Source organism: Hypanus sabinus, chromosome 1 (genome assembly GCF_030144855.1).
Source record: "Hypanus sabinus isolate sHypSab1 chromosome 1, sHypSab1.hap1, whole genome shotgun sequence".
Taxonomy (NCBI): domain Eukaryota; kingdom Metazoa; phylum Chordata; class Chondrichthyes; order Myliobatiformes; family Dasyatidae; genus Hypanus; species Hypanus sabinus.
The window spans coordinates 143,825,911-143,840,192 of record NC_082706.1 but is presented as its reverse complement, the minus strand read 5'-3'; the positions used below and the strand labels follow the sequence as shown (position 1 = coordinate 143,840,192).

At 42.7% G+C, this 14,282-nt stretch overlaps 1 protein-coding gene across 1 annotated transcript in view; it reads right to left on the bottom strand.

The window, feature by feature from the left end:
* Positions 1–14,282, bottom strand: part of npc1 (Niemann-Pick disease, type C1) — a 44,077-nt gene that overhangs the window by 7,196 nt on the left and 22,599 nt on the right. Inside the window, exons 11-21 of the mRNA XM_059977828.1 lie at positions 13,508–13,610; positions 13,223–13,412; positions 12,435–12,617; positions 12,237–12,351; positions 10,195–10,322; positions 9,890–10,024; positions 8,481–8,570; positions 8,210–8,400; positions 7,019–7,134; positions 5,071–5,200; positions 624–824 (exon numbers count right to left, since the gene is read on the bottom strand). Coding sequence (XP_059833811.1) covers positions 624–824; positions 5,071–5,200; positions 7,019–7,134; positions 8,210–8,400; positions 8,481–8,570; positions 9,890–10,024; positions 10,195–10,322; positions 12,237–12,351; positions 12,435–12,617; positions 13,223–13,412; positions 13,508–13,610 — 1,582 coding nt within the window. The remainder of the gene's footprint in view (positions 1–623; positions 825–5,070; positions 5,201–7,018; positions 7,135–8,209; positions 8,401–8,480; positions 8,571–9,889; positions 10,025–10,194; positions 10,323–12,236; positions 12,352–12,434; positions 12,618–13,222; positions 13,413–13,507; positions 13,611–14,282) is intronic.

Genomic DNA, 14,282 nt, shown 5'->3' with positions numbered 1-14,282 from the left:
ATGGTGGGCTAAGGGCCCGTTCCTCTGCTGTTCTGTTCCACTCTCTGTATGAAATGGAGAAAATAGAGCCCTTTGTATCACTTCTGTAAAACTAATCATCAGGCAGATGTACTGGAATGAAACCATTTGATTGCACCAAGCAGTAGTGGGGCAGTGTGTGGGTTTAAGTGGTTTAGTCAGCATTTATCCCTCATACAAGCCTCTTCCTACTTCATTTAACTGAAAGCTTATTGGAAAAATCTGTACACTGGGTTAGCAGCTATCCGTTAACCATGACCACTCTCCACAAATACCATCTGATCCAGTGAGTACTTACAGAATTTAGAGCGCTTTGATTTTCATTCACTGTTCAGCTTGTGCTCAAATTGCTAACACAAAGCAATCTGTATACCATTACAACCATGAGATCCCATAGCTCTGCCACTTCAAATTATACTCTAGGTGAGGTAGGCTCAGTTACCTTCCCAGTTCAATATGTAAAGTGACCAGATTCATTGCAAAAACAAACTGCTGGAGGAACTCAGTTGACACTTGGGGTTGAAACCTTGCACCCGTCTATGAATCTACTTCACGAATTTCATTCCAAGATTGGCAAGAATGGTTTGGAAATATGAATGTGTTACCTGTATGGAAAGACTCGATAGCCTTTCTCCGAAATCCCCATGGACTCAGTTATGTTTTGCCCAATGACACGAGCCATCTTTGCAGCATCAATGAAGTCAGCAGATGTTTTTAGCACCGTGTGGTATGTCATAAAATAAGTGGCACCCACACCTGTGTTGTTATGAATCAACTTCACAGCAGATCCATATGCTGCATGCCCACTGTAGATTAGAGGCATTGGTTAACAATTCACCTTTCAAATATTGTTTTACTTCCAACATTTAATTCTATGTCAGGTCCAACTAGAATCCTTCAGTGGTGTTAGTAAAGGGAAAAGGATTCTGGAAGATCAGACTGAAAGGTGTTAACAGTTGAACAAATTAAATGTGACTGGAATATTGCCTCTGACGAGAGTCAAGAATTGGGTGGAGAGGGAGGAGGATATGGAGCCTAAAACTGCTAGTGACCTGTGCAACTCGGCCCACAGTTCAATTCTGGCACTGTTCTGTAAGGAGTCTCTGTACATCCTCCATGTTTTCTCTGGGTCCTCCAGTTTCCTCCCAGTCTAAGCATGCACCAGCCATTGTAAATTGTCCCGTGATCATGTCAGGTTAATTGAGTTTAGAAACGTAGAAAACCTACAGCACCATACAGGCCCTCTGGCCCACAAAGCTATGCTGAACATGTCCTTGCCTTAGAAATTACTGAGGGTTACCCAGAGCCCTCTTTTTCTAAGTTTCATGTACCTATCCAGGAGTCTCTTAGAAGACCCTGTCATTTCTGCCTCCACCACCACTGCCGGTAGCCCATTCCATTCACTCACCACTCTGCGTAAAAAACTTACTCGAGATTTGCTCTGTACCTACTTCCAAGCACCTTAAAACTGTGCCCTCTCATGCTAGCCATTTCAGCCCTGGGAAAAGCCTCTGACTAACCACATGATCAATGCCTCTCATCATCTTATACACTTCTATCAGGTCACCTCTTGGCCTTTGTCACTAAAAGGAGAAAAGGCTGAGTTTACTCAACCTATTCTCATAGGGCATGCTGCCCAATCCAGGCAACATTGTTGTAAATCTTCTCTGCACCCTTTCTATGGTTTCCACATCCCTCCTTTAGTGAGGCAACCAGAACTGAGCACAATACTCCCAAGTGGAGTCTGACAAGGGTCCTATACAGCTGCAACATTAAGTCTTGGCTCCTAAACTCAATTCCACGATTGATGAAGGTCAATAAACCATATGCCTTCTTAACCAGAATCAAACTATGCAGCTGCTTTGACCCCAAGATCCCTCTGATCCTCCACACTGCCAAGAGCCTTACCATTAATACTATATTCTGCCATCATATTTGACCTACCAAAATGAACTACTTCATAATTATATAGGTTGAACCCCAGCTGCCACTTCTCAGCCCAGTTTTGCATCCTATTGATGTCCTGCTGTAACCTCTGACAGCCCTCCAAACCATCCACAACACCCCCAACCTTTGTTTATCAGCAAATTTACTTCCCATCCTTCCACTTCCTCATCCAAGTCATTTATAAAAATCACGAAGAGTAGGGGTCCCAGAACAGGTCCCTGAGGAACACCACTGGTTACCCACCTCTATGCAGAATATGACCTGTCTACAACCAATCTTTGCCTTCTGTGGATAAGCCAGTTCTGGATCCACGAAGCAATGTTCCCTTGAATCCCATGCCTCCTTACTTTCTCAATAAGACTTGCATGGGGTACCTTATCAATGCCTTGCTGATATCCATATACACTACATCTACTGCTCTACCTTCATCAATGTGTTTAGTCACAACCAAAAAATTCAATCAAGCTCGTAAGCCACGACCTGCCTTTGACACAGCCATGCTGACTATTCCTAATCATATTATACCTCTCCAAATGTTCATAAATCCTGCTTCTCAGGATTTACTCCATCAATTTACCAACCACTGAAGTAAGACTCACTGGTTTACAATTTCCTGGGCTATCTCCCTTTCTTGAATAAGGGAACAACATCTACAACCCTCCAATCCTCCCGGAACCTCTGCCATCCCCATTTATGATGCAAAGATCATCGCCACAGGCTCAGCAATCTCCTCCCTTGCCTCCCACAGTAGCCTGGGGTACATCTCCTCTGGTTCTGGTGACTTATCCAACTTGATGCTTTCCAAAAGCTCCAGCACATCCTCTTTCTTAATATCTACATGCTCAAGCTTTTCAGTCTGCTGTAAGTAATCCCTACAATCACCACAATACTTTTCTGTAGTGAATACTGAAGCAAACTATGCATTAAGCACCTCTGCTATCTCCTCCAGTTCCATACACACTTTCCCACTGTCACACTTGATTAGTCCTATTCCCTCACGTCTTTTCCTCTTGCTCTTCACATATTTGTAGATTGCCTTCGGGTTTTCTTTAATCCTGTCCTCCAAGGCCTTCTCATGGCCCCTTCTGGCTCTCCTAATTTCTTTCTTAAGCTCCTTCCTGCTAGCATAATTTTCTAGGTCTCTATCATTACCTGCCTTTTTTAACCTTTCGTAAGCTCTTCTTTCCTTCTCGACTAGATTTACACCTGCCTTTGTACACCACGGCTCCTGTACAGATCGGGGGGACGGACCTATGCAGAACTCAATGCAAATATCCCTTAAACAGTTGCCACATTTCTGCCGTACATTTCCCTTCCAAGTTCCTGCCTGATAGCCTCATATTTCCCCTTATTACAATTAAACACTTCCCTAACTTGTCTGTTCCTATCCCTTTCCAATGTTATGGTAAAGGTGATAGAATTGTGATCACTATCTCCAAAATGGCCTCCCACTGAGAGATCTGACACCTGACCAGGTTCATTTCCCAACAGCAGATCAAGTACAGCCTCTCTTGTAGGCTTATCGCATATTGTGTCAAGAAACCTTCCTGAATACACCTAACAAACTCCAGTCCATCTAAAACCCTTGTTCTAGGGAGATGCCAATCAATATTTGGGAAATTAAAATCTCCCACCATGACAACCCAGTCATTCTTACACCTTTCCAGAATCTGTCTCCCTATCTGTTCCTCAAGGTCCCTGTTACTATTGGGTGGTCTATATATATTAAAAAAAACACCCTGTAGAGTTATTGACCCCAAACCTGTTCCTAACTTCCACCCACAGAGACTCCATAGACAATCCCTCCATGACTTCCTCCTTTTCTGCAGCTGTGACACTATCTCTGATCAGCAGTGCCATGCCCCCACCTCCTGAAACATCTGAAGTCCGGCACTCTAAGTAACCATTCCTGCCCCTGAGCCATCCAAGTCTCTGTAATGGTCACAATATCATAGCTCCAAGTACTGATCCATGCTCTAAGCTCATCCACTTTGTTCAAAATAACCCTTGCATTAAAATAGACATACTTCAAACCATCAGTCTGAGCGTGTCCATTCTCTATCACCTTCCCTCTCACACTGTCTCCAAGCTTTCTCTATTTGTGAACCAACTGCCTCTTCCTCAGTCTCTTCAGTTTGGTTCCTAACCCCCAGCAATTCTAGTTTAAACTCTCCCCAATAGTCTTAGTTCTTTTTGTACAGGTCACACCTGCCCCAAGATCCAGAAATCTGAATCTCTGCCCCCTGCTCCAATCCCTCAGCCGTGCATTTATCCTCCACCTCACTATCCCTATACTCACTGTCACGTGGCACAGATAGTAATCCCGAGATTACTACCTTTGTGCTCCTGCTTCCCAATTTCCTTCCTGACTCACTGTAGTCTGTTTTAAGGATCACCTCACCTATCATTCAGGATCTCCTCCCTTTTCAGGAGCAGCATGGTTCGAAGGCCCCGAAGGGCCATTTCTTCCCTGTATCACTAAGTAAATTTTTCTTCCAAGCAATTGCACATGCAGCTGTTGGAAATGGATCCTGAATTGCCAATTTGATAAGCCAATCCAGTATGGAAGGACAACCTAGCCCACATTTACTGTATCCAACACAATTTCAACTGTCCAACTGGCTGGGAACAGCAGGTGCCATCTGCTCTATAATATAGGTCATGGGTATCTACTGCTGTGCACCGTTACCTTGGTTATGCTGCAGTGCATTATAGGTGGCACACTAACTAGCGGTGGGAGCAATGTTTATGAGGCTACTAAGTCAGTTAACTGTGTTACATGGTTTAAACTTTATACTGGTTGTCTGGATGCGTACAGCTCCAGTACATTTCAAGTGCAACCTATAACTTTGGATGGTTCACTTGCCATCAACAGATGCCAAGCAGCAGATAATGGAAGTTGCACTGTGGTACAGCTATTGGTTACGTGTGCCAAAGTGACTCACTTTACAGCTTGACCACACAAACTTAGGATGCTTACAAACTTCAACAGTAACAACCAAAGTGAACTGGGTTAATTAAACAAGTTGTGAAATTCAAGTCCAAGGATTACAGATGAGGACTTTACTGAAGACACCTTATCTACTGAAGACTGGATGTCCTTACCTTTTGGCACATTTTGGATTGGGGTTGTCAGACAGAAACATGGGGAGAAACATCATGAAGTCTTCACCATATGGTCTTTGCTTCCCCTCTTGGTTCAGTGGACGACAGCGAACACACTCTGGATTTTGAACTACAAGGGAAAACTGTGGTTAGTCTCTTACATTCTTCTATATCCACCCATACCTGGACATCACAGTCAAGGTACAATCTTAGAGCACCACTACAGACAAGGCTCAAGCGATATTGTGACAGGAACCAATCAACTCCGAAACAAACCTACAGAACAGGATCTTACCCTATCTGCACCGTGACATGTCCAACACTATGAAAGGGCATATGCATTTTAACTGGTGGCAATTTCTCCAATTTATCTTCTCCTGCATTGAAGGTGGTTGGTGCAAGGTCAATGGAGACAGGTGGTGACAGGGAGGGGAAAGAAGAGAATTCAGGCAAGGGAATACAGGGGAGAGTACAGATGCACTAAATCAAACTGCTGGAAATGTGCTTCACTCTGTTCTACTGGCATGAAACAATGATGTTCCCTTCAAACATGGAGTGTTTCGCAAAATAACCCCCATGTCAATCTGGACCATCCTCACCTCCCATCAGTTTTGTACTCTACCCTCGCCACATTCTACCACTCACGTACACTCCTGTGCGATAAAAATACCACCGGAGACGCCCCCACAGTCACAGGGAGAATACACAAACTCCACACAGACATTTCCTATGAACATTTGGCCAGATTTGTCATCAAGCAACAAGTGCAAAAAAAGGTATTCCCATGCTGAGATAACAGAATTGCCCTGTACAGTTGGCAGGACTGCCAGAAATGGGCACAGATCAAGTATTTCCAGGTTTGATATATGTAGAAAATGGTTCTCCAATCCAATTTCTAGGGTGTGACTTCTTTTGCATTCTCTCCCCCAGTCGTACTGCAGGCCTTATGTTTGACAGGTCAGTACAGATCCAAAGGTCAAAGTCAAAGTCCTTCAACTCTTACCCCAAAATTGGGAAGTTACAATCTGAACATCCATTTCCCTTAGGTACTCGGTACAGCAGTAATTCCCCCCCCCACTCTCAAAAGGACCCCAACTTCATGTGGAAGGTGAGGTGGCAGGATAGTGTAGCAGTTAGTGCATTATTCTATAGCACCAACCAGCAATCACTGATTGGGGTTCCATAAGAAGTTTGCATGTTCTTTCTGTGACTGTATGGGTTTCTTCCCACGTTCCAAAGATGTACTGTGGGTATACCCTGTTGGCACCTGAAGCCTAGCACAATCCTCGCTAATTTGATTTGACACAAAACACACTTCACTGCAAGTTTCGATGTACATGTGAGAAATAAAGCTAATCTTTCATATTTCAAATTAATTCCTTCTGTTTCACTAACAGAATCAGCAGTCCACTTGGAGCATACAGGCCCTGTAGCCCACAATATTGTGCCAACCTTTTAACCAAGATCAATCTAGAGCTTCACTCCCACATAGCCCTGCGCTTCTCTTTCATTATGTTCTGAACATTTCTGCCACTACCAGCAATCCCGGCAGCACATTCCATACATCCACCACTCTTAAAAAAATAACATACCTCTGACAATACCCTCTATATTCTCCTCCAATCACCTTAAAATTGTGCCTCCTCATATTAGCCATTTCTACCCTGAGGGGGAAAAATGTATCTGGCTGTCCAAATGTATAAAATGCTTCTTCTAATCTTTATACCTGAAATTGCTTCTCATCCTCCTTTGCTCCTTAACTTGAAGAATTTCCTCATAAGACATGCTCTCTAATCTAGGCAGCACCCTGGTAAGTCTCCTCTGCACCCCCTCTAAAACTTCCACAACCCATGAGGTGACTAGAACTAAACAACACTGCAATCATATTCTAAAGCAGAGTTTTATAGAGCTGCGATGTTGCCTTGTGGAAATGTTCATGCAGTTTTACCTGTCGCATTGCAGAAGTTCTCTGTATTATTGTACACTCTACAGCAGGTCGATTGTGGCTTCACCCAGTCAAAGTAATCATCAATCCAGGAAGATGGTGGGAAACCTATTTTCGTGCTGAGGAAAATGAAAATGTTTCAAAACTAGTTAAAGCAGTCATAGCACATGTTCAAAAAAAAAATTCACATTTATAAAAGTGGCGGTGGGGCAGGTATCTAGAACAAGTAGATGAATGGGTTAAGGAACAGTGAGGTGGGAAATTTTAAATTAGGCCAAGTTAATGTGATATCCTGCAAGACAATGCACTATTGTGGCTTCTGCACTACAGGTTTGTGATTTGCAAGGATTCTACAACATTGTTTAAAAAATAATAATCTATTGGAGAGTAAGGTAGGTATTCCAACCTATAAAACTTCAGCTGAGGGAGAAGATGTCTGATCTGAGAATACTTCTAAACTCAGGCATTCAAGTTACAAGGATCAGTCTGCCAACATACTGGCTCCAAAATTCATTTACTCCAAGGAACAGATTCATTCATTCTAGGACCAGAACTTCTATTGATGATGTACACTGTATAACAGGCCAGCCCTAATTTCTGACAGCAGTCCATTTCATAGAGAAAGCAATTCACAGAATATGCGCACGCTATCTGCAGGAGTGTCCCTTCCTGAACCACCTGTGCGGTGAAGCCCAACCTTAACTAGAATATTTTCCACTTGGGCACTTAGTAAATCTTTGGAATGGACATAGAATTTTCCAACCACTTAATTCCTCTACTATCTTTCTTGCCCAATTCTTCAATTCCTTGCCAACATTCAGCACTCACGCCTACCCGCCCCTCCACCCCCGATCTGTATTAACTAATTTAGCTAATTCCTTTCTTCCCAGCAACCCACATTCCCCCACTCCTCCATTACAGGAAGGGTCCCTTTTTTTCCATAACAGAAAGATGAGAGGCAATGTATACATGCCTGATCAAATTCTTCCACTTCAACAGTTGTGTGGAATGCCTTCTCAGAGATGGTGGTAGAGGCAGATACATTAGGAATATACAAGGGACTTTTAGATAGGCACATGGATGAAAGAAAAAATGGAGGGCTGTCTGAAAATGAAGGATTAGATTGACCTTGGAGATTGGCACAAAATCCAAGCCTGTACTGTTCTACAAATGTGATCCTTTGACAGAACTTACTAGTTACTCAGCATCGCAGCGTTGTAGACTTGTTGGACAAGAGAGTTGTTGTTACAGCCGACACCACCACACACTGAGTTTTGGCCCTCAAAGGAGGTATAATTATGTCCTTCTTCAACCACAAAGTAGACAGGAGGACCTGCGTGGAAGTATCTGTTCATCGATGCAAAGTAATCAAGGAGGTAGGAGTCCTAAGGACGGGGAGTTCACAATTACAAGCGCATCAATGTAATAAAGAGGTTATTAAATACAGTTCAGTCACTGTACTTACATCAGGCATAGAATAACTCTGGGCCAATCCAATCTCAACTTTGTTTACTACTGCAATGCTGAATGACAGGACTGCAACAAATACTGATATCTAGGGAGAAGAAATGCAGATGCATTAGACAAGGATAGTGAACAGTCTGAATGTTAGAAACCAGTAAAGTATGACAAAAACCACACAACCCAGCTGATCCAATGATTTCACCAACAATGTAAGCAAATGGCTGTGGAGAGCATCCTGACTGGCTGTATCACAGCCTGGTATGAGGCTCCAATGCACAAGATCACGAGAGGCTGCAGAGGGTTGTAGACCCAGATCCAGAGGCACAGCCCTCCCCACCAAGGACATCTTGACATTCAAGACTCTTAGGTATTTAACCCTCATGGAAACTTAAGTTCACAACATATACCAGTGACACTAAATACAATTCTGACATTGACTAGGGGCTATGTCATGAAAAGGCTAACTCAATTCCAGCAGCTAGTAATTGCTGCATAATTTTCTGTAAAGTTGATTTAAAAAGCTGTTGCCATCAACTAAAGACTATAAGACAGATGTGGTTCATCAACTGGACCCAAACAACTGTCTCAAAATTCCAAGCACACTCCTAGGGTAGGTAAATAGGATATGTTACTCTGAGATACTACCTCCATTAAAACTTGATACAGAATGATGGCAAGCCTCACTGACAAATCATTTGAAGTAACAGATAATCCTGCCAAATGAGACAGGCACTTATGGCCCCAAACTAGTCCTTGGCCACTGTTTGCAAGTGTGGGGCTATGCTGTCACTCAGCTGTCTGACCTAAGACTGGACATCTTCTCTAACAGCAGAGCACAGCCAGGTTAAAAAAAAAGGTTTGTTTGTGAATTTAGTTGTTTTAGGAGCCTCCTGGCCAAACATTCCTCACTGTAACCTATATCCTAGTCCAAAGCTCTCATCTTCCAGCTTGCTCAGAACATGTTAAAATTTCCAAAAATGCAACTGCAGATGCTGCGGACATAATTATACGAACACAATGCTGTAAGAACTCAGCAGGTCAGGCAGCATCCGTGACAAAAGAGTAGCCAACGTTTTAGGCCAAGGATCTTCATCAGGAATGAATCAAGGGTCCTGATGAAGGGTCTCGGCCCGAAACGTTGGCTACTCTTTTCTCAAGGATGCTGTCTGACCTGCTGAGTTCTTCCAGTGTTCGTATGTTAAAATTCCTCATCCTTAAAACTCTCCACCTTCATAATCAATCCACAAGGATTATTGAGTCATGATAATCAATGTTCAAGCTTGTTGTATTCCACAAATGGTCAGGTGTCTATTATCACAAAGACATAAATTTACCACATTATACTCCACCAAAACAGTTATCTGTTGACCTAATGGCATTCCTCCAAAGCTCTTCACTTTCAGTACTTACCACAATGGGTCGCACCCAATTGGTTAACAAAAATGGAGCATAGATATACTTGAAGCATCTGAAGAGAAGTTCTTCAGAATGATCTGTATTAGCCCTCTTCTGTTTCACACAACACACTATATCCATCCGGTTACTCTGCAAATGAAACATTCAAATGTTAGTGAACAAACGTGCCACAAACTAACAAAGATGCTAAAGGTTAGATTTCCACAAGCACGCAGAACAGTTAGGACAGAGTAGCTCAGTAGGTGGAAGACTGTTTGGGGTTGTAGTGCCCTATTGCCAAGTGCCAAGAATCTTCTCACCTCCTGCCGCTGGATATCCAGCCCAAAGAGACTAACAAAACAGGATATCTGGAGTAGGAAGTCTATGAACACAGCCATCCCTGCGAATAGGGAGAAGGTACGAACTGCTGGCATTGTGGACAAGGAACCTGAAAAGGAAGTTAAAGTGTTTCTGACATAAATTCAAAAATCCAGTTTAATTATGATGTTCTTTAAAAAGAAACAATTCACCCAAGATTTATTCTTTTTCTCTTTGAAGATTCTTATTTTTGTCTTCCCTACTGACATACAAATGCTCCCATGTGTCTGCTATTCCACCAGCCCCTGGTTCTGTGTTACCATTTTCCTGTTTATTCAGGAGAATCTAAGGGTTTCTGTTGTCTCAGCATAGTGAAATTGAATGACAGGAGTGCAAAAAGCTGCAGAGTAGAGGACCTGGCCCAATATAATATGAGTACATCCTTCCCTACCTACAACGGGTATCGTCTCACGACAATACCTAAAGACCCCCACTATCTGGGCCATGCAATATTCTCATAGCTACCACTGAGCAGGAGACAAAATCCTGCAGTCCTACACCACCAGGTTCAGGAATAGCTACTTCCCTTCAACCATTTGGTTCTTGAACTAAATGGCACAACCCTGAACAGTACCCAAGTGTAGCAACACTGACTATTTTGCACTGCAGACTTCGTTCTACTTGTGTAAAATTTATGTTAAGTCTGTTTGTCTGACACAGTGCCAAATGATAGTCTACAAGTTCTTTTTTATTGTTCCTATGCATACAAGTACTTGTGCAGATGACAAAATCAACTTTGTAATTGTACCATATCAAGGTACTTGTTCATCTTTTGTTTCCACCATCATTGACAAGGCCAATGTTCATTAACTGCTTTTGGTAATCAGCCATTCAGCTTTCTGGAGCACATACTCCCTCGCTGTTGTGGTGACTTATGTGAAGGCAATAAATCTGAAGACAGGGTTGATAAAGAGTTAACTTGGAAACGTGGAGAGTTGATAGAAGGGGAAAAAGATTAGCAATGCATCTTTAAAGACTAGTGCACAGAAATTCATGGTATGGGAGCATTAGATGATTGGAGATTGGTGACAGTCAGAGTAAATCTGTCTCTCAGGCTGCAAGGATATGCCCAATTGGCTATCATATATTAGTGACCTAGAAGCAGTGCTAGTATCTAGATTTCTCTGACAATGAGGGCATATTGCCCATTAGTGGGCTTTCCACAAATATGCATTAGACAATTCTACAAAATTTTCCCAACTGATCTAATCTCTAAAAGATGTCAATACTTTCAGTGACTGGAAACATTTCATTTTAGATAGCCACAGCCCTCTAGTTTCTCAAAGATGAGGCAATACTACTGGTCTACATTTACCCTGGTAATTTTCACACTACCTTTAAAAGTTACCTTTTAATGTTTAAGCTTATTTCTACCATTTCCTCTCCCATTCTATAGGAAGGGATGAAGTGTTAAGCCTCTAAGTGTCAAATTGGGCCCAAGTATGGCTGGACCAAGAGCTAAACAACTGCTCAGGTCAGGCAGCATCTGTGGGGGAAATCGACAGTTGATACTTTGGCTCGAGACATTCATCTAGATCGAGTAGAGGCAAGAGAAAGGAAAGGCTGGAACAAAAGCTGGCAATCTGTGGGGGAGGGACAATAAGCAGAGGGAGGAGGAGAGTGTAGGAATACAGAGGCAAGAGGTGGTGACAAACAGCTACAAATGACAGAATCTAATATGGGAGGAATCGAACATGGAGCCAAATAAGCTGCATAGGTGAGCAGATCAGAACAGCTGGGAAGGTGTCCCATTGTGAGGAGTGAATGGAGTTGGGTTAAGTTAACTTCCTTTCCATGTCACATACAGAACTGGCAACCAATGGGACTAAACAAAACATACACACCCCTTGAACCACAAGAAATTTAATTTCTTGGTTGCTGATCAAGTTTCCAACTTAAACCAGTGCAGATTTTGCAGAATTCAAAAGAGCAAGACCTCATGTAATTCTGTCAGCCACGCTATATACAAGACTATCAGACCTACCCAGGAAGAATGCCACCGTCTCAGAAAAGGATGACAGGAATATACTTGGTGCCACCTCACCCAGAACTCTGCCAATCTGTTGGTCAAGTGACTCATCAAGCAGTCGTTTGTCTCTCTGCAGAGAGGAAAAGAGTGTGATCAGGAGCCCAATCAAGTTAACCATGTGGAACATTAAAAAATTGTGATCAACAGTAATACCCTAAATGTCTGAACAATGATGAAGATGTTGTCTACACCGACCGCCAGCACCAGGAAAGGGATAACTTCGATCACGATCAGTGTGAGGGGGATCCCGGCATAGCTAAAGATCCCCAGCGAACAGGCCACCGAGCTCAGCACAATCACAATGCCAGCCATTCCGAGAGAAATCTTGGAGTCCACCTAGACAACAGCAATAGGTCAATGCAAACTTATTAATCCAACTTGTTATCCATAAGATTTGAACAAAGTTCACCTCTGGAGCTAGTGCACTTATTTGCAAGCAAGGAGCTAGCCACTAAGGCACAATACACTGAGATTCCCAAACTCTGGGTCATGGATGGCTTTTGATCATCATGGTGGAAGTAACCAGCTTTGTTTCTAACATGGACTGAGGGACAGCATTGGGTGCAGTCACAGGGGATTAGGTCTGGTCCTGTTAGGTATTCACCAGAGTAGATTCAAAGTGAATCTACACAAACAAACAGTGCCAATAGAATTAAACTTGAAAACGGGTACCACCAGCTCAAGGACAACTTCTATCACATTGTCTTGAATAGTCTCCTAGTATACTACACTACCTCAATCCGCCTTGTAGCTTATTGTCTACCTGCACTCTAACACTTGGTAGAATAGCAATTTAAAAATTTCACCACTGCAAGCCACCAATCTCAGGAAATCATTACCTTTTAGAATCTGCATTTTTGCCTAATCATTTCAGTTACACAATTGGTTCTCCCCCCACCCAAAACAGCAACGCAATGAGGATATCTGCCTGCTTCACTCACCAGGCAATTCATGCAGCTCTTTATGTGCCCCAAGGCGATGGAGACGTACAGAAACATGATAACATAGCTGATAAGAACCGTTTTGACATCACTGTTACTCTCACGGTTTATTTCATCTTCAATACTCCGTTCAGAAGAGAATGAAATACTCAAGTTGGAATTATTATAACTCCTCAGAAAATCAACAAACCTGAAGAGAGAATTAAATTAAATTTTATTTGCAAGAATTTGATTGAATAACTTTTCTACTTCTATAATTAAACATATCAATGATGAGTTACTTACATTTTCTCCCAAGCCAAGACTTTATTCAGTTTTTCAGTGTCATTGTGAAAATTATTTACAGGGAAGGTAATCACCAGTGCTGTTGCATTGTTATAATCTTCATCTGTGGGATTTTAAAGACATCAGCATTATACAAAATTGACATGTTGCTTGGTCAAATAGCCTGCATTCTGGGATTCAGCTGAACAGTTACTCCTCTTCCCCACAGTACAGAAGGTCGGAGAGGTTCAGTACAGAAACAGGCCCTTCAACCTACACAGATCATGACACTCACCTATATGCCAGGGACAATTTACAGCCACCTGCACATCTTTAGGGTATGGAAGAAACTGGAGCTCCCCATGTGATTGGGGGGCAGGGCGTGGGACCTAAAGCTTAAGGTCAGGATTTGTTAAAAATCAAATTGGACTTGTACAGCATATAAACAGGCCATTCAGCCCAACTGATCAATCTTGACTGGCCCAGCAAGCTAGTCCCACCTAACCATATTTGGCTCATAGCCCTCTAACCCTCTCCTGTCCATATACTGGATGGTTTTAAAATATTGCTACCTCAACCACTGAGGAAAGGTAGAGCACAGGAGGATGACAGGCAATTTGATAGAGGTATACAAGGTAAGAGGCATAGACAACTTTACCTCAGTGTCCAATGGATCATATGTGAAGGCACAGCTTAAGCTCAAGTACGGGGGTAGGAGGTTTTTTCAAAAAGTGGCAAGTGCCAGGAGTGATGGTAGAGATGGATATATTAGGGACATGCAAGAGACATTTAGGCA